Raw genomic sequence first — 19,777 nt, forward strand, 5'->3', positions numbered from 1 at the left:
TCGCCTGGCAATAAATATTTTAATTTTTGTTTCATTTTTATGATGACAAATAATTTTCAAGTTATTTCCTTTTTTTTTTTTAAATACAAAGCTAAACCACAAACAGGTACAACCAAGACATTTTATCTCACATGTACACACTCTGTCGGATCCTCCTCCAATTCTCTGACCACTGACCAGGCAAGTGTGGGGGGTGGGGTGGGGGCGCAGGGGCGGGAAGACTTTTGTAGGTAGCACCGTGGTGAGGCCGGGGTGGGGGCCAGGGGAGCATCAAGGTTGAGGACAGGCTTTCATACCTGTCTCCATTCACATTTACCCGGGACCAGGGGAGGCCGGGAAACCCCAGGTCATGGCTTCAGAGCCACGGCCCCCTGGACTGCAGGTTAACAGAATAGGTCTCCCTTCGGGAGGGAGGAGGAAGCTACCTACTCCTCCTGCATCACAGTCAAGGTGAAAACTTTACCCTTAGCCTTGATCCCTGGGCTGCCGGGCCTGCCCATTCCCCTGCACATCAGCAGCTGGGGTGGGGGCCACGCATTTCAGGGCCAAGAGGCTCCCCCTTCGGTTCATGGCTGCATCTTCAGTTTTGCAGGAAGGATACCAGGTGGTCTGACAGACAGAAAGCCTGACAGCAGGTCTGGAACTTTCAACCCACTGGAATTGGGTCAGGGTTGGGGGGGGGGGGGGGGGGGGCGCGGCGGAATATTGGGTAAGTAATTTCTGGTCCCACTACAAAACTTTTATTTTTGATTAGAATAGAGTACCATCTCAAATCTCTTCTACAAAAACAAAAACCAAAAAAAAAAAAAAAAAAAACACAACGGAGAAAGAGAAAGAAGAAAAAAAATGCAGCCACTTCACTCACTTCAAGACCTATATACATGTAAGTTGTTTTCTGTGGTTTGTTTTTTTTTTTGTCTTTTTAAATTTTTAAATTTTTATTATTGTTTTTTAAAATAAACTCAGTGTTCACATTTCTATAAAGAATCAACCCAGTTTTGGGAAACCCTGCCCCGGCAGGGCTAGGCAAGCAACGCTTTTCCCTGCCCACGTCGACTCTGACTGCCCGCCCTGACGCGCGGAGGCGCCCAGAGAAGCGGCGGCCTGCGGAAGAGTGAACCGCGCTCACGGGCCACTGGGTCAGTAAGCTTTCGAGAAAGCAGAGGGGAAGACTAGCTTACTGCGAAACCTTTTTAAAAAATATTCATACACTTCCTTGTGCGCCTGTCCAGACGTCAGGAAAACAAGAGCTTGGGAACACCCCGTCCGGGCCTCGGGAGGCAGCGTCTTCCGGAACTCGCCTGCGCTCCGCCGCTGGCCGTCGGGGGCGTGGGGAAGAGAGTCCTGGCTCTGCGGCTGGAGGCAGGAGGGTCGCCCAGCTTCCTAATTCATGTCCACTCTTTCCTCTAAAGCCTGTGCTGCGTCTTTGACTGCATGCACGGGAAGCACAAACGTTTGACTTGTATGCAAAAAAGGTACAAAAACAACTAGAATATAAAAGTTTTGGTAATATAAGGCCATCTGTTCAAGTCCACCTTGGAAACCTGTAACAGATATTTAAATACTACAGTGAAAAGGCATCTTAATATACTTTTTAAAAACATCTGAAGTAATCTGCTAAGATTTAAGTGTGTAAAAAAAAAAATCAATTCCCTTTGAGGGCACTTTGTCCATGGAAGAAGGGAGGGGGGCGGGGAGGGCGGGGTGGTTAATGCTTCAGCCAGGGATAGGCTTCGATGGAAGCCCGGCTGCGGTCCCCATAGTCATACAGGAGCTCCTCCCCGGCCTTGATGTCGCGGGAGGCGATGAGGATGAGGTGAGGCACGCCGTCAATGTCGTGCAGTTTGGTTTGGCAGTTCCCACATTTACTGTGATTGATCAGTCTTCCCAGGCGATTTGTCTCTCTAGTTGCATCCACGCTGGCGGGAGGGAGGGCAACAGAGGGTTTAAATTGATAAAGAGGCTTTTGATCCCAGTCACAGCCAGCTCTCAACTCGGGTGGGATGTCGATTTATAGCCACGTTTTTGGGGAAAGCAATTCAAGTCAAAACAACATCTTTTAAGAGCCGAGGGAGGCACTGGGCGAGAGAGTGGGGGGTGGGAGGAGACAGGAATGCAAGAGGCTCTTTGTGGAGGCCCGTGAGGCAAGTGCATAAGAAATAAATGAATAAAGATCAACTGCGGATAGTGGGGGAAGCTGTGAGGAGGCAGGAGTATCAGAACTCTCCGTACCTTCTGCTCGGTTTTGCTGGGAACCCAAAACTGGTCGGAAAAATAAAGCCTGATGTCAAACACCACCACCACCACCACCAACACAACAAAACACTGAATCGAGCGCACTGGCCATATGGGGACAGGAGCAGTCGCTGGTTTCTAGAGCCGCTCTGGCCGAACGCCAGGAGCGGGAGCGGCCTGGGGAGCCTCGGAGCGGGTCTGCATGGACTGGTCCGCCTCTGCTTCTCGCCCGGTCAGATGGCAGCCACAGCAGCTCCAGGCCGAAAGGCTGAAGCGGCAAGTGGGGGGAGAGCCGCTTCACGGCTTTGGAAAAGGGCAGCGAGAGATAACCAAGAAGCAGGAGCAACAGAAAGAATCAGCAGGCTGTCGTGGCTCTCTGGCCCTCGGGCCTGTCGTCTCCGCCAGGGCGCGGAAAAGCCACTCGAAGCGCTAGCGGACTTACCAGTAGGTTTTGCTGAGATACTGGAAATAGTACATGTAGCAGCCCGTGGAGGGGTCTTGTGCGTACAAAGCCTCCCTCTTCTTGGCATCGGTGATCTCGATGAGGTCCCCGTGGTATTCTACCACGAACTCGCCCCGGGAGAACTGCTTGGTGGCGATCACGCCCCTGCCCTTGCCATCGATGAGGTCAATCTGTTGGGAGGCGAGGAGAGAGCGTTGCTTCCTAACACCACGCGTGGCCGGCTTCCTGGGCGCCTGGGGTTGCCCGCCCCCCCCCCCCCCAACCCCTTCCTCCATCGGCTTTCCTGAGGTGTGCCCTAGATCTCACTCTCTTTACGTGCCCAGCACAACCGGTATGAATGTACACAGCCGTGCAACTATCGCCACGATCCGTCACCCCAGAAAGTTCCCTTGTGCCCTTCGCAAAGCACTGTTACGCCTCATCCTCCTGAGGGATCTGCTGGGTGGATGTTGCCCCATTTTGCAGATGAGAAAACGGAGGCTCAGGGAGGCAGAGCCATGTCCAAGGCCACATGGCTGGGAAGTGGTAAAGTCCGGCTGGCAGCCGCATCCGTGGCCCCTTCCGGGGCGAGGTGGGGGCAGAGGGGGAGAGACCCCGTGTTCCAGGTCTCTCCTTTTTCTGTAATTTACCCTCCTGTGCTTCTGCTCACTCATTATAAATGGGGTTGCAGGCTGACTGCTTGAGGGGCCCAGACTTAAGTTTGGATCCTTCTAGATGGTACGTGAAACGGGAGCTTTTTTTAGGACTCTGGAGTCCCAGCCCAGACCCACGTGGCCGCCACTGTAGAGCCCTGCCCTTCTCATCCACCCAGTGTGTTTGCAATATGTGAAAAGAAAAGCAAATTTCTCAGGTCCCGTCATTTCCCAGGAAAACTGTTTAGGAAAAATTTGTTAGTTTCTCTAGGTACCCTCCAGGCTCCGCCTCCGTACGCTGGGCCCCACTGCCCCTTACCTTCATGCCTTCTTCCTTCCCGCTTTCAATCAACTCATCTATTCTTTTCCTCTCTTCAGACTGTGTGGAGAGGGAGAAAAACAAAAAGTACCTGAGCTTTCTCTCCTGGGCCGTTCAGGGCAGTCCGGCAGCCTGGGCCACCCGCAGGGCTACTCCCAGTTGGCCTCCATGACACGGGTCCCCAAGGACGCCCAAGCCCCCACACCCCTTGTCCTTTTCTCACTGCCCACCTGCTGTGGACAGTTTGGCACCTGGGGTTCAAACGGACCAGGAGGGATACAGTTGTAGCCCAAGGGCAGAACTGGGTTGAGGGGCTATGTTCCATTTGGCACACGCGCTGTTTTTAAAAAGATCTAAATTGCCGACATCTGCAAATCGAGACTCTGACCTCATCTGACATCGGCCAGGGCAGATCAGAGCACAGCCTCTCGAAGGGGCATGTGCACACTATGTTCCTCCTGTCTGATGGCCCCTATGGGTGCCTTGGTTTAGCAACTCTTGGAGGTGGGTCTTTTGGAAGCCACTGCCACGGATGAGAAGAGGGCCTCCCACCCCAAAGAGGTAATATAATACCACCCTGAATAGGGAAGTTAGACAGGAGTGGACATTCCTGGTCTCACCTGCCCCTCAGGGACACCCCTCCTGCCACCACCTCCCTCCCGGACCCAGATCCCATGCTCTGTACATGCACAGGACTGCAGGGAGGCACAGAGAGCCGCTGAGGGACCCAGCAGGAGCCCAGGCCCTGCACTGGCTGGCACGCGCGGTGGCCACGCCCACGGCAGAGCCCTCCACCCACAGCTGAGCACGGACCCTGCCTGCAGAGGCCTCAGGACGCCGTCTGCGGCCCACGCGCACTTCCCCAGTCCCTCTCCACACAGAAGTACCACGCGCCCGCGGTGTGACGGGCAAAGCCCAGGTCTCTGCAGGTCCAGACTGACTAGGCTGTCGCTCCCAGGCCCAGCCCACGTCCCTGCTCTTCTCCTGCCGTCTTCCAGCCACATCATGGCCACCTCACTGGTCTCCTGGCTTCCATTCTGACCACCCACTTCACTCTGTCCCCCACACAGTAGTCACAGGGGTCTTTTAAAAATGTACATAAAGGGGCGCCTGGGTGGCTCAGTCGGTTGGGCATCCGACTTCGGCTCAGGTCATGATCTCGTGGTCTGTGGGTTCAAGCCCCACATCAGGGTCTGCACTGTCGGTGCGGAGCCTGCTTGGAACTCTCTGTCTCCCTCTCTCTCTGCCCCTCCTCCTCTCGTGTTCTCTCTCTCTCTCCCTCTCAAAAATAAACATTTAAAAAAATGTACGTAAGATCATGTCATTTTCCTGCTTAAAGCCTTCCAGGAAGTTCACTGAATAGTGACGTGCCAACGTTGGCTCCTTAGTGTGACAAATGTACCAGGATAGTATACGATGCTAATGATGAGGGAAACTGGGTAAAGGGTCTACGGGAATACTCTGTACTACCTTTGCAACTCCCCTGTGAATCTAAAATTATTCCAAGGGTTTGTTTAAAGAGAAGCAAAAGCTTTTCCTTACCTCCCCACTCCTACCGAGATAAAATCTACTTTTCTGATGGCCGGTGAGTCTCTGCAGGATCCCGGCCCCACATCTCTAGCCTCGTTTGCTGTCTTCACCCTTGCTCTCACATTCTGGCCACACTTGGCTGACTCTCTTACAGGACCAGGCTCGTTCCCGCCTCAGGGCCTTTGCACTTGGTACTGCCCCCGCCTAGAATACCCTTTCCCCAGTCCATTCACCTGGCTTGTGTCCTCCCTTCCTTCCAAGCTCTGCTCAAAAGGCACCTCCTCAGGGAAATTTCCCCGATACCATAGCTAAAGTAGCCCTAAGCCTCACCATGCCTTCAAACTACCGTCTTACTAAGTTAATGTCAAAGGACTATCAGAAATTATCTTGCTCTATGCTTGTCTTTTAATGGGTAATCACTTGAGTATAACCTGCAGACTTTCCTGCCGTGACTGTGCCGGGAGGAGCTGAGCTGGGGAGAGCCGGGACAGGGCCTGGACCGGGCTGAATGTCCTGAAGGCAGAGGCACAGAGTCTGAGTTTCATCCTGCGGCCTCGGTGCTTAGGGGCATGCGTCAACCAGCTGCAGGCTTCCAAAAGAGAATTCAGGCAGCAGCCTATGGGCGTGGGAGGGGGGCTAGAGGCAGACTGAGTGGGAGGTAAGCAAGGCCTAAATTGGGTCGAGGCAGCTCTGCACATCAGGCCTGGGGCTGGGCTGGGCTGAAGAGGCCAGGGCACGGCCCACAGGTGCAGTCCTCGCCCCAGTGCGGGGCACCCGCAAGCAGGCCAACCGGCAAAGGGATCCCCGCGGCCAAACGACAGGGGTTCAGGGCATCTCTCCAAGGCCCCATGCCCACCCTCCTGCCCTGGACCCAACACCAGGCCCTGCCCGCTCGGTCTTCCAACTCAGTCAAATGCCTGCAAAGCTTCTGATTTTAGTTCCTCTCCTGCCTCACCCCCATCCCTCTCTTAGGCCCCATGGGCCTGGGCCCTGGTTTCCGCGGCCCCGAAGGACAGACAGGTCAGGACCTACCTCACCGCTCAGGTGAGGGAGGCGCGGCCGCCCCAGCCTCAAGCTTTACCTGTGCGGTCAGGAGAATACAGCACCCTGGCCAGCCACGGCCTGCCGCCGGGCCAGCAACCAACTGGCCGTGGTGTTCGCTCGGCAGAGCCAACACAGTGAGAGCACAGCGTGGCGCTCCCTCGCGACCGGCCCTCTGTCCGGGGACAGAGCGAGCCGCACCATGCTGCAGACCAAGCTGCGGGGAGGAAGGATCCGCTCCCTTCTGCTCCTCTGCTGCAAGACGGAGCAGACCTGCACCACGTCCTGTGGCAGCCTTCCCTCCTCCAGCCAGAAAGCCCTTCTTTTCTTTTCCTTTTTTTTTTTTTTTTTTTTAATTAAAAAGGCAAACTGAGCTGCGCCCACTCTGCAGCCCCCAGCAGCCCCGACCAGGGTTAGGAGGTGCCCCGGGTTCTGGGGCCCGGCGCCACCCCGCCCTCTGCAGTGCTGTCTTGAAGAGTGACCTAGCACAGCCTCCCACTGCAGGCACACACTTCATAACAGCTTGTCATTGGCTGCAAGACGCCGCCTTTCTACGGAAAGGAAAGCCCAAGCTTCTCTCTGAGGGGAAAATGGACCCCTTTTCTCTTTTATTTTAAGCGAAGCCTCATCGACTCAGATAAGCAGAGGAAGAGAATGCTACATCACCGCATCTACATATCCGCGTCTACAGATTGAACGTAAAACACGCTGAAGGTGTCTTAGGTTCAGGCCGACAAGGCCTCCAGGCGGGGTGGGCGGGGGCCGCCATCCTGAGCACTGCTCCCCCCACCTTGAGGTTGCTTTGAGGGTGTGGGCGAGAGAGGGGCTGGCCCGGCCTGGAGCGGGAGGGCGGCGGGATGCGGGGCCACCCGGACCACGCCCTGGGTTTCCTTAACAGAAAGGCAATAACCACACGTCACTGCATCAAATATTGATTGACTGCTGAGCAGCTCAGCACTCTGTAAACACAGAGGGCGGAGGCTTGCACAGTCTGGCTGGCCTTCCTGCCTGTTTTTTCAGGTGTTCCTAGGACCACAGCTGGGAGGGAAAGAGGAGAGAGGGGGCCTCAGGAAGTGACAACAATGGGGAAGGCATGGTGACGATAATAACAGTCAGCTAGTGCTTAACTGGGTGCCAGGCATGGTTCCAAGTGTGCTGTGTACGTTAATCCATTTAATATCCCAACATTCCCAGAAGATGCCACATTATTATCCCATTTTACAGATAGGAAAACTGAGGCTCAGAGCACTCAAGTAACTGGCCCTCGGTCACACAACCAGTAAGTGGCTTCCAAGCCACTGCTCTTTACCACCTTGAGACACAACACGGGAACTTGTGGATGGCGGACAGACAAGCCTCTGAAAGCACACACAGCCTCCCCCCGAGGTCCCAGGCTCTGACCGTCCTGCCAACAAGTCCTGGAAAAGAAGCCTTCATGGGAACGCAGGACTTTCCACACCATGTGCTACAGGTTACAAGACTCCTTCGCAGAAGCATCTTAACCAAGCCTCAGAGTGACCCCAAACGTTAGAACTAGACCAAGGAGAGTACCAAGGCCACAGAAGCAGACCTACCCCAGGATGATGGAGAGAAAGCTCAAGCCCTGCCTGCCAAGCACTGCCCTCGGAGCTGGCCTGCCCCTCCAAGAGCCAGAATTAAAGACACGTGACTCTACCTGCAGCTCAGCTTTGCTCTTCCTGGAGCTCCTTCGCACGGGGTAGAAATCCGTGAGTTTGCGATTCTGTTGTGTTTTTCCTTGAGCTCTTGGGTGGGAAGGGAAGAGGAGAAAACCAAGTGTTAGCACCGAAACCACACTCACACCCGGGAGGCCCCCGGCTCCTTGGGAGGTGGCTCCTCAGAAATGATGTCACGTAAACACCTTTGTCCACGGGGGCCCACGTAGGCTCACGTGCCCAAGGGGGGGCTCCGGGGGTCAAAGATAGGCTGCCTACTCTCAGGGACGCTGAGCCTCGATGAGAGCCAGGCCGAGCAGGGGCACTGCTACCCGCTTCCCTACCCCCCAGCTAGCACCTGAGCAGGGTCTGCTGGGGTCACAACAACCAGACTGCCCTGCATTAGTTAGGGGAAGGGCTCCAGAGGGCACTCACTTCTTCCGAGGGGCCTGTTTGCCCTTGACAGGCTTTTTCAGGGCCTGCTTGGCGACGGCTGCGACGGGAGGGTCACAAGACGAGGTCGGAGTTTTTGGAGGTTCTGCTGCTTTGGATTTTTGGTTTGGAAAAGGTGCCAGGGGACCTCTCCCGGCGTCTTTGATCTTCTGTTCCTCGGACTTCATGGTGCTTCGGATTGCGTTCCCACTGTTCCTTTTCTCTGCGGGCAGAGGGAGGAGGAAGAGAGAAATTTAGTCTGGACTCTCTGTCTCTCCATTTCTAGACCATCAGCTGCATTCTAAGACAGGCTTTTATTTACTTACTTATTTACTTATTTATTTTTTACGTTTTTAAGGGTTTTTTTAATGTTTATTTATTTTGAAAGAGAGAGAGAGAATCTGAAGCAGGCTCCAGGCTCCCAGCTGTCAGCACAGAGCCTGATGCGGGGCTCGAACCCACAAGCTGTGAGACCACGAGCTGAGCCGAAGTCGGATGCTCAACCGACTGAGCCACCCACGTGCCCCTAAGACATACTTTTACAGGAGACAGGATCCTGAGTGTGTCGGGCAGCATTGCCCTCCGCCTGTTAAGCTCGGTGTCTACTAATGGCTTCCGTGGGGGAAGCACTGGCTTTACTTTTTGACCCAGGCACAGGGCAGAGCTTCCGGTCTGTGTCTTTTTTTTTCTTTTTCTTTTTTCAGTTTTATTAAGGTATAGCTGACAAAATCGTAAGATATTGACAGTGTACTTCGTGACAATCTGATACACGTTGTGGAAGGATCCCTCCTCCCATCTAGTTCATGAACACTTCTGGTCTTCTGCATCGTGGTGGGGGAGAGCCCTTGCAGAAGCACCGCAGACAGCAAGAGCAGCGTAAGTGCTCAACCCGTAGCTTCCAGGAACTGGGATGCACACCCTGGAGAAAAAGCTAAACTCCTCAAGAGTGGGCCAGCGATGACGGACAGGAATAAGGTAATTAAGCAGAACTTCTTCCCTAGCAAAGACCTCTTCCCCAAGCCTGGCACACTTCATTTCAAACTCTTTAAAAAAAAAAAAAAAAAAAAAAGAAGAAGAAAAAGAAAGTTGGAGGTGCCTGGGTGGCTGGCTTGGTGGGTTAAGCGTCTCTTGATTTTGGCTCAGGTCGTGATCTTGAAGTTCATGAGTCCAAGCCCTTCAGCAGGCTCTGTGCTGACAGTGCAGGGCCTGTTTGGTATTTTTTCTCTCTTCCTCTCTCTTTGCCCCTCCCCCACTCACATTTTTTTCTCTCTCTTTCTCCCCCTCTCTCAAACTAAATAAATAAACTTAAGAAAAGAAGTTTCCTCTTCTAAAGCGGTCCAGGCCCTATGTTCACAGTGGTTCCCAGTATGGTGACCAATACTGGTCAGTGTGTCACAGTAAAGGACGTCAAAAATGATTTGTTACGAAAAATAGTTGCGAAATACCAGCGTGGGTGAACGATTCACTTTTTTAAAAAGATGATTTACTAGGGGCGCCTGGCTCAGTCGGTTGAGCGTCCGACTTCAGCTCCGCTCATGATCTCACGGTTTGTGAGTTCGAGCCCCGCATTGGGCTCTATGCTGACAGCCCGGAGCCTGGCGCCTGCTTTCAGTTCTGTGTCTCCCTCTCTCTCTGTCCCTCTCCCCCTCATGCTCTGTCTTTTTCTCTCAAAAATAAACGTTAAGAAATTAAATAAATAAATAAATAAATAAATAAATGATTTACTTTAAAGAATAAGCAAATAACACACAGCTGGTAGGAACATAAAATGGCGCAGTCACTTTCGCAAAGAGTATAGCTGGCAGCGGTTCAAAAAGTTCAACATGGAGTTACCATATGACCCAGCAATTCCACGCCTAGGCGGCTATTAGGAGAATTAAAAACATATGTCCACACAAAGACCTGTATGGGAAAGTTTGTGGCAGCATTATTCACAATAGCCAAAGAGTGGAAACAACCCAAATGCCCGTCAACTGACGAAGGGGTAAATAAAACGTGGTCTCTGCACACGATGGAGTATTGTTCAGTCACAGCAAGGAAGGAGGCCCGGACACCTGCTGCAACATGGATGGCCCTTGACAACACGGTGCTAAGTGAGAGAAGCCAGGCACAAAAGGGCACATATAATGTATGGTTCCGTTCACATGATATGTCTAATACAGGCAAATCCACAGAGACAGAAAGTAAATTACTGGTGGCCAGGGGCTGGGGGGAGTGGGGGAATGGGGAATGGCAGCTAATGGGTACAAGGTTTCTTCTTTGGGGCGAGGAAACGTGCTGGTATTAGACAGTTGGTGATGGTTGCACCTATCTGTGAATAGACTAAAACCACTGAATTGTACACTTTAAAATGGTGAACACTAGGTTACGTGACTTATATCTCAATCAGCTAAAGAGAAAAATAAATACATCAAAATCCATCCAGACCATTCTCACTCCCTTACACGTGTCAAGTGGAACCAGAGGGAGTTAAGTCTGGGACACCATGCAGAAACCCAAGGAGTACGTGATGCCCGTGAATGTCAACTATCACATCAGTCTGCATCAAGGCAGAAAAAAGGCTGAGAGTCAAGGACAAAAAGCGTGGCCCCTGGGCTCTCCTCCAGAGTGTATCTGGCCCCAAATTCTAATCGTTGCCATTTAGTAACACTACACCCAAATAAGCTAGCTTGTGCACCGTGTCACCATTTAGGATAATTTACATCCCACCCCATTCCAGAAGGGATGGGAGACTGGCTGCCCGTCATTCAGAGAGGGCCCTTTCCCCAGTGCCTGCATGGTAGGTGCTATCCTAAGTGCTGGCGATCCAGGGAGGAGCAGGGGAAAGGGCCGCCGGTGTGGGGCACTGTGCAAAGCCCTTTGCATCCATGCTTTAACCAATCTTCAGGATAGCCTTACGAGGTAGGAATCCTCTCTCCCACTTCAAAGACGGAAGAACTGAGACTCAGAAAATAGGAGTAAGCTGCTCAAGCCTCTCGTAAGTAGAAGAGCTAGGATTCGAACCCAAGCCATTTGAAGACTGACTGCAACAGTATCAGCCACTGCACCGGGGAGGAGAATCAAGCAGAGGGCTGGCTCCTGCCCCTAGTTCTGTGTGTCCCGACCCTCGGTTCTCAGATCTGGTCCCAGACGTTGGCCTAAGCATCACTTATGGCACTTTTCATAAATGAATTACAAGGCTGCCTTGTATGAAGCTGCTGGTAGCCAGAGTGCTACATCTTTAAGACAAGTTTTAATTAGAAAGGAGCTTGGTGAATTTGGGAAAGCTCATATTCCCCACTGCAGCTTTAAAAGGAAATATTTGGAATAGAGCAAGATTTCTATGAGGTTTCAGCTTGTTTTGCTGGGCCAAAGAGAATTTTCCGGAACTTTATATTTTCTTATTCAGTATTTTAGCTCCAAATCTCATCACAGAGTATGCTGCTTCAGAGAGCAGCACTGAACACTTGAGTAGAAAGAAACTCAGAAATGAGGTCAAGGCCAGCTCAAAAGAGGGAAGGAAGTCGGTTCCCTACGTTCACACAACACAATCAGGACTACAAGCACCTGGCCTGTACAACCCAGACTCAGAATTTCTATACTTTGGGCACTTGTGAGCCTCTTTAAATACAGGCCAGGTGTATTATTCTTGCAACTTGGCGACACAATCGAGCTTGAAGGACTAGTGCTAACTCTCGTGAAAGCAGGGAAAACCGGTTAGACCAACAGGGAACACACCCTGGGACAGGGCACTCTTCCCCCGTGTCTGTTTCTTAGCAGCAAGACAGAACATGGATCCAACCTTCTGAACTTGGGTTTGAAAAGGCTGGATAATCATTTAATATATATGCACAATTAATGGCAGAGAGGGGCTTTCTGCAACCCAACCAGCTGCGGTCAGAACGGGGCCACTTCAGAACCTTACCTTCTCGTTTCCTGTAGAGTCCGGCTAATGGCTTCCCCTGGCATTTGACTTCGTGATGTGCAACTGAGTTCTCTTCCTGAAGGGGGGAACGCATTCCAGAGCATTTGTTGGGGCTCATGTAGGAATAGATCTTTGATTGCCCGGTAAATACATTCTCCTAAAACGACAAATGCATGCTCTGAAAGAGGCTTGAAGAAGATCCCGTGGCAAATGGCGGAGAAGGGCAATCAGAATACGAAAACCAGAAACAGACACCATCTCTCAAAAGCCGAGCCAACCCAGGGTTGCCAGCCCCAGGAGATCAGTGGGAGGTTTAGGATCTCCCAGGTCCGAGTTAGACATTTCCTGAACTCGTGTGGTCTCTAATTCTGGTCACTCAGGCAGGGCACATCTGGCCAGCAGGAAGCCAGCTGTGCACCAAGGTGTACATAAGCAGACAACCTACCAGTAGCAGAGAGGTCAGAATGACCCAGACTAAACAAATGCGGAATTTGAAGGGCTGGCCTCTGTGCAGGAGCTGCAGGAACTCTAGCACGGAAACAGGCCTCAGGGAATCTGATTAACTACTTCTGGGTCCCGAAGTCAGCCGATAGGACTTATTACTGCCTGAGCCGTGTGTGTCCCCAAGCCTGGCCCCTTTCGAATCAACGCTGCCCAGCAGCCTCCCAGGACTGCGGACCGGACTGCAGTGGTAATTGAAGGGTGGGGTGGAGGGTGGAGAGCTTAATAAAAGCAGAGCCTATAGCCAGCTCATTTAGGGCGGTCACTCTATTGCAGACGGCATCTTGGCATCAATAGTAGGAGGGTGGGCAGACGGGTGGGGCGGTACAGGTCACTGCCGGCGTCTCTGGGCGTGGGGCCTCCCCCTCTGAGTAAGCACGGAATGGAGGAGGACTTCCCCAGAAACACTGCTAGGGCCTTTCTGCTGGGTGAACCTTTCAACACCAAGTCAGCGAGACCCGTGAGCTCTCTGAGGGCCCCCGGGCAGGCCCCGCACACCCTGGGAAGGCAGCCACCGCGGGGCTAGCCGGGTCTCGGGGTGCGGAAATGCCATAAAGACACAAACTTTTCCGAGGTCAAATATTGCCAGGGTCATGGCGGAGCCAGGGTGGACGCCACTCCCAGGCAGGCAGCAGAAAAGGAAGCTACCCGAGCCGGGCGCCCCGCCCGCACCCCCGCACCCCCGCCCCCGGGCCCAGGGCCGCGGGCGGGAGGGGAGGGGGGGGGGGTCCAGGGGCGCGCGCACGTGCTCGCCGCGCTGGGCCGGCGGGGGCGGCCGGCCGCGCGGCCCCTCGGGGCACGCTGAGTGAGTGCGGGGAGGGTGCCTGCTTACCCCGTTGGTGCGGGGCCTCCCCGGGCCCCTCCGCTCCACCATCTCCGGGCCCGGGGCCGTCGCTGCCACCGCCGCCGCCGCCGCCGCCGCCTCCACCGCGCGGGGCTTGGACATCTTCCTGCCTGGAGAGGGGGACCCGGGGGAAGCGGGGGAGGGGGCGCTCAGGGCGCGGCGGGGCGGGGAGCGGGGCCGCCCGGGCCGGGCGCCGCGGAGGCGCCTCCCGCCGCAGCCATGTTCCGAGGGCCTGGCGGTGGTGGGCCGCCCGCGCCGCCGGGAGGCAGGGGCCGGCCGGCCGGGCCGGGCCGGGGCCCGCGTCGCCCTCCCGCCGCCCGGCCCGGCCGGGCCCCGCGCGCCGCCCGCCCCCCGCGCGGCCGGGCCCGCCACACCCACCTGCAGCCCGGCCAGGCCCATGGCGGCGCGCCCCGCGCCCTCGCCCTCTCCGCCGCCGCCGCCGCCGCCGCCGCGGCCCGGCCACCACCGCTGCCGCTGCCGCTGCTGCTGTTGCTGCCGCCGCCACCAGCGCCGCCGCGGCGCCCCGGGGAAGGGCCGGCGGCGCCCCACGGCGCCCCCTTCCCCCATGGCCTGCGAGGCAGGGCCCGGCACCCGCGCGCCGCGGCAGCCCGGGCCGGCCCGGGACCGAGGACGCAGGGAGGGAGGCGCTGGCGGCGCGTCCTCCGCGTCCCGCCCGCTCGCCCGCCGCCGCCGCCGCCCACCGTCCGGCTCCCGGCCCGGGGAGGGGGGCTGGCAGGGGCGGCGCTGAGAGGCTCCTCGGGAGGGAGGGAGGCAGGGCGGGCCGCGCGGCCGCGACGAATCCCGACTCGGGCGCGCCCCCTCTCGCGCGTCCTCAGCCACTCGGGGAGGAAGGGGTGGGAAACATGATAATGACAGCCCGGGCTCTCGCCGGCCGGGCTCCTTCTCTCGCTGGCTCCGCGGATATTTTGGGAGGCCCGTCGGTGCCAGGCGCAGTCAGCAGCGGTGAGAGCGACAGACGAGAGTCTTCCTGTGTGCCCGAGCCTGGGCTCCCTGAGCATTATAGGGACATTTAATTCTCCACGCAAGTCCCCCCGCCCCAGGGGACGGGGAGGGGAGGAGGGGGAGGCAGGTCCTGTGGCAAACCCCTTAAAAATGAGCGTACTGAGGCTCAAGGGAGGTGCAGGGGCTTGGATGGGGCCACAGAACTAGAAAGCCATGGGTGGCGGGGCGGGGCGGGGGGGGGGGGGGAGTCAAGTGTCAAACCCAGGTGGTCTGCACCTGACCCTTCGGGCCCTGGGGAGATAGAATCAGTGGTTATTATGGTAAGTTGGTGGGGTGCTTCCCGTGCGTACACGATCTCATCCAAACCTCACAACAGGCCTGCGAAGGGACACACCCTTATCTCCTTTCCACAGATGTTGAAACTGAGGTTCAGAGAAGTGAGGAGCTTTGGCCAAATTCTCAGAACTGGAAATGGATTTCCAGGCCAACTGACCCCGGAGGCTGAACTCCCAGACACAGATGAGGAAATTCAAGATGGGAGAGCCAAATGCTGCTGCAGAAGTCTTTAGCAGGTCACCCGACTCTCCTGGCCACCCCATGAGAAAACATCCTAGGGAGGCAGGGGTTCCAGGCACTCAGGTGTCCGTGTTGGCATAGCTCACTGCCCTGCACCACTGTGCTGAGGCCATCAGGGTTTGAGGGCCCACAGCCAAGAGTCACTGTATTTGTGCAAAGTCATAGATGCAAACAAGACACCTCGGGACATCCAGCTCCTACTGCTTGGGTCATGGCCTGGGAGGCAAGGATTGGGTTTCTCTCCCTGCATCTGCCCCAGAGGTGCTTTGTGACCATGACCACCAAGCCACTTCCCTGGACTAGACTTCAGTGTCCTCATCAATAAAAACCAAGAATTTTAAATTTCTTAATGCACCCAGGGCACCTTTCAACATCTACAAATAAACAAACGGCTGTCACTTTAAGTAGCTGCCTCCCCTTAGAAGGGATAAGACTAAGTAGGATTAAATGGCAGGAACAGACTCAGGACAAATGTCTCCCAAATCAGCTCATGCTGTAGCATCCTGGGCAGGGCTGGGGAGCACCCTCCTCCCCACCGGATCTCAGTCCCCACCCCAACCCTAACTCCAGTCGGGTAGGGTCCTCTGACCATGTGAATACCCAAGACACTATGCAGACAGTGAAAGAGGATTCTAAAATAACACTCTGACACCCAGGCCAAGCCATTTGAAACTGTGTGCTACATCTCCAGGGCAGAGGTTTGCAGTTTGTCGTCAAACTATCATGGGAATCGTGGTTTGCGAACAGGAAGCAGCCTCTCAGATTATCTCGTCTACGTACGGTTTCAACATCACCCGACCCCCCACCCTCAAATACACACACATGCTCATGGCCGCAGCCTTCTCGATTTCAGCCCTCAAATGCAGGGGCGCATACGTTAAGGTCCAAGTCTAGCACCCATTCCTCAACTCTGCAGCTCCAGTACTAGAAGATATAATACAACTCATTCAGGGTAAGCTTCAAAACAGGTTTTCCTTTCTCTGTACATGAGGTGTCCAGGTGCATATAACAAATATACCCATCAGCAGAAATAAAAACTCTTAATGTTGCCCAGGGTCACACAGAAATAGAATTCAACAAAAATGATACCAATAGCTAACATTTATTCAATGTTTACTATGTGTTAGGCCCTGTAATCATGCGTTAACTTAACCTTCCCAACCCTTTATGAGAAAGTACTATTCCTATTTCAGAGATGTAGAAATTGAAGCTCAGGGGAGATAAATCACTTGACCGAGGATTACACGACTGAAGTGATAATAGAGCTGAGATCTGACCCCAGTGCTGCTATATGAGGGTACTTTATCATAAAGAATGCATATTGCTGGAGTGCCTGGGTGGTTCAGTCAGTTAAGTGTTTGACTCTTGATTTCAGCTCAGGTCATGATCTCAGGGCTCTGTGCTGACAGCGCAGAGCCTGCTTAGGATTCTCTCTCTCCCTCTCTTTCTGCCCCTCCCCTGCTCACGTGCTCTCTCTCTCTCTCTCTCTCAAAATAAATAAATTCAACATAAAAAAGAAAAAGAATGTATATCACTTCCCTTGAAGTCAAACGCAAAACAGCAATTCATTCACTCCACAAACATTTATTGAATACCTACTTTGTTCCAGGCCCTTGCTAAGGACACAACAGTAAAGGTAGAGACAGACAGGGCAAGTTGAGGCCAGAGGGGTAGGCAGGACAACACAGGCCACTGTGAGGATTGTGGATTTGATCCTAAAAGCAGTGGGGGAGGGAAGAGGAGTGAAGGTCACATGATAAAAATCTGTGTTCTTGGGGATCACTCTAGCTGCTAGGGGGATAATAAATTGGAAATGGTAAAAATGGAAAGAGGGAGACCAAATAGGAGGCCATCTGGCTGTGGCAGCAGAAATGGAGAAAAGCAGATGGACAGATCCTCCTCAAACTAATATATTTAAGGTTGAAAATATCTACGTGATTGTAAAACTTCAAAACCAGAGAGGAATTGCCTGGTATCTGAACATTTCGCTCATGTGACCCAGCAAGATTCTCTTTGTTTGCAACAAAGACCGCTTTTCTAGAAGAAAAAGACTGACCCTTCATTTGAAGTACTATAAATGATTTGATATTTACACTACCAAATGCCCAATTTAGTAATCTACAAGAGAAATAAAGGCTAAGAAATAAGTAACTAACGGGGTGCTTGGGTGGCTCAGTCGGTTAAGCGTCAGACTCTGGCTCAGGTCATGAGTTTGAGCCCCGCATCAGGCTCTGTGCTGACAGCTGGGAGCCTGGAGCCTGCTTTGGATTCTGTTTCCGTCTCTCTCTGCCCCTCCCCCACTCATGCTCGCTCACGCTCTCTCAAAAATAAATAAACATTTAAAAAAAGAAGAAAAAGGGGCGCCTGGGTGGTTCAGACGGTTGAGCATCCAACTTCGGCTCAGGTCATGATCTCATGGTTTGTGGGTTCGAGACCTGGGTCGGGCTCTGCGCTGGCAGCTCAGGGCCTGGAGCCTGTTTTGGATTCTGTGTCTCCCTCTCTCTGCTCCTCCCCTGCTCACACTCTGTCTCTCTCTCTCAAAAATGAAGATTAAAACAAAATTTTTTTAAACAAATAAATTTAAAAAAAAAGAAAGAAGTAACTACTAATTTGGGGGTCAAGTGAGATACTGAGAATCTCTAACCAATAAATTACAAAGGTGATTTGTAAGCCTGCTGTGGTAGGAGCTAGGAACCCTTGTGCTCACTTTGGCTAAGGGAGGGAGAGTGGAACAAGGAAAGCCACAGACTGCCCAGTGTCTAGACTCTGAATGTGGACTTTGGCTTCCACCTCTGAAAAATGGGCATAACAACTTGTTATTGTTGCCTGGCCCTCACTGGTAATTATTATTTGCCGCTATTAAGTCCTTAAATACTTCAATGGCAGAGTGCTTAGTTTTGTTTTCCCTATAGATCAATTAAAGCAAGCCATGTTGTTATTTTGTTTTTAAAAAAGGCAATACTGTTGAAGCAGTTAGCTTAAATGATTTTTGTTCTAATGGGAAAAATGAACCAGGGAAGCATCGATTTATTAAGACTTGTCAGATACTATTAAATATACTTTTAGATGCTTAACACTTTTCCGAGGAAAAAATATTCGTCTTAGCTTTCTCTGCGGATTGGGTTACAAAGCTCTTTAACTTAGAAGTTCACTCTGCCTCATTTCTGAATTAGAATCTGGTTTGTCCCAAAAGACCCTAAGCAGATGCTGGTATAATAAAACATGCAACTGGGTTCAGGGCCTGAAAACAAAGGTGCCCAATAAATATTTACCAAATGAATCTTTATTTTATTCATTATTACTGCTATAGGGAGCGTAACGCATTAAGGCAAATTCCTACTAACGTAGTCCCTTGGAATTTTGAGGAAAATGTCAAACCGCAACTTATTTTTCTAAAATAATAATTCTACTCAACCTTCACGCTCCAAGTTTTTGCACTGAAGGAGACACAGCGGCTGGAAATGACCAGTGGCTAGAGATCACTTTGACGCATAACGTGGGACTTCCTGTCCTGACACCAAACTAAGTGTGCAAAGCTCTTAAGGCTGGGACGTAGCCTCCCGCGATGGACAATCCCACCCAAACCGTCTCCCGAGGGCAAGAGTCCTGACCAGCCACAGGATGAAGGGCCGCCCCGGGTGGTGCGGGGAGACTCATCTCACCCCAAAGTGGGCCGGCGGGGCCCAGTCCTCGCCCCTGCGGCGCAGAGCTGACTCAGGGCGTGCGGAGGGAAGGCGCCTGCTGCGGTGTCCACTCCGATGCGCTCCCCACCATGGAGGTTACCCATCTGCGCCCTGGCCTGGAAGTCCCCTCCTTTCCCAACAAGAGAGAGACCCTAGGCGGGCGAAACTTCGCCCTCCCCCTTCTTCGTATCAATAACAACCATTCCCTGGAGGTGCCCTGTGCTTTAGTTTCCAAAGAGCTTTGACATATGGGTCTGTTGTCGCTGGAGAGGAAGGCCAGCGGGTGCCCATACTTTAGAAAGGGGAAACCTAGGCACGGAAGTGGGAGGGACTTCTGGAGGCTTGGGGGGGTTGTCTGGGGAAGGTTCCGCAGCAACCCCCCCCACCCCCCCGGCCCGGTCTCCGCGCTCAGTCCGAGCAGCCCTCAGCAGGGCGCTTCCCCGCTGCCGCTCCCGACGCCCTGGTCCCCCACTCACAACATGACCCTCCCCAGCCCGAACCGCCCCGGCGCTGGCCACCTGGGCAAATACCTCTAGCCATGGCCCGGCTCTGTCACCGCCTGGGATCTCCCGGGAAACGCAGCTTTCGAAAAAAGTTGCAACAACTGTAGCCAACTGCTCCGCGGAGCTACGGCTGCTGCCCTGATTGGCGCCGCCGCCCGCCTCTCCCCAGGCTGTCCGCCGTGATAGGCGAATGCAGGAGGAAAAGCCCGCCCTTCTTCCCGCCTCCCCGGCTGGGGCGGGGCAAGCGGCCGCACTTTCCACGAGCGCTTTAGGGACAGGTCCCGGCGGAGGAGGTGGGAGGGGGTTTAAATTTTACCGTCGTCCTGCGCTGATTGGCTGCAGTGGGAGGACACCCGCGCTGCCATTGGGAGGCCCCAAGCTCCGCCCGCTCCCGGCTCTGAAGCTCCGCCTCGGGAGGTTCAGTCACGCGGCTGGAGGCCCGGGCCCAGAGAGGACCGGATTTGGGACTTCCGGTTCT

At 53.9% G+C, this 19,777-nt stretch overlaps 1 protein-coding gene across 4 annotated transcripts; it reads right to left on the bottom strand.

Moving 5' to 3' along the window:
* Window positions 1-19,431, bottom strand: KMT5A (lysine methyltransferase 5A). 4 transcript variants are annotated; one of them, XM_043557406.1, is made up of 8 exons: window positions 19,327-19,431; window positions 13,563-13,684; window positions 12,230-12,386; window positions 8,329-8,548; window positions 7,896-7,983; window positions 3,650-3,709; window positions 2,678-2,868; window positions 1-1,919 (listed from the first exon to the last, which is right to left on the bottom strand). In XM_043557406.1, the coding sequence occupies exons 1-8, from the start codon at window positions 19,334-19,336 to the stop codon at window positions 1,709-1,711; spliced, it is 1,059 nt and encodes a 352-aa protein (XP_043413341.1). In that variant the 5' UTR covers window positions 19,337-19,431; the 3' UTR covers window positions 1-1,708. The 4 variants fall into 4 exon arrangements, with proteins under 4 accessions (XP_043413341.1, XP_043413342.1, XP_043413340.1 ...); XM_043557407.1 differs by lacking the exon at window positions 19,327-19,431 and adding an exon at window positions 13,953-13,967; XM_043557405.1 differs by lacking the exons at window positions 13,563-13,684; window positions 19,327-19,431 and adding an exon at window positions 13,953-14,003.
* Between the last annotated feature and the right edge of the window lie 346 nt (window positions 19,432-19,777).

This window comes from Prionailurus bengalensis, chromosome D3 (assembly GCF_016509475.1).
Source record: "Prionailurus bengalensis isolate Pbe53 chromosome D3, Fcat_Pben_1.1_paternal_pri, whole genome shotgun sequence".
NCBI classification, from domain to species: Eukaryota; Metazoa; Chordata; class Mammalia; order Carnivora; family Felidae; genus Prionailurus; species Prionailurus bengalensis.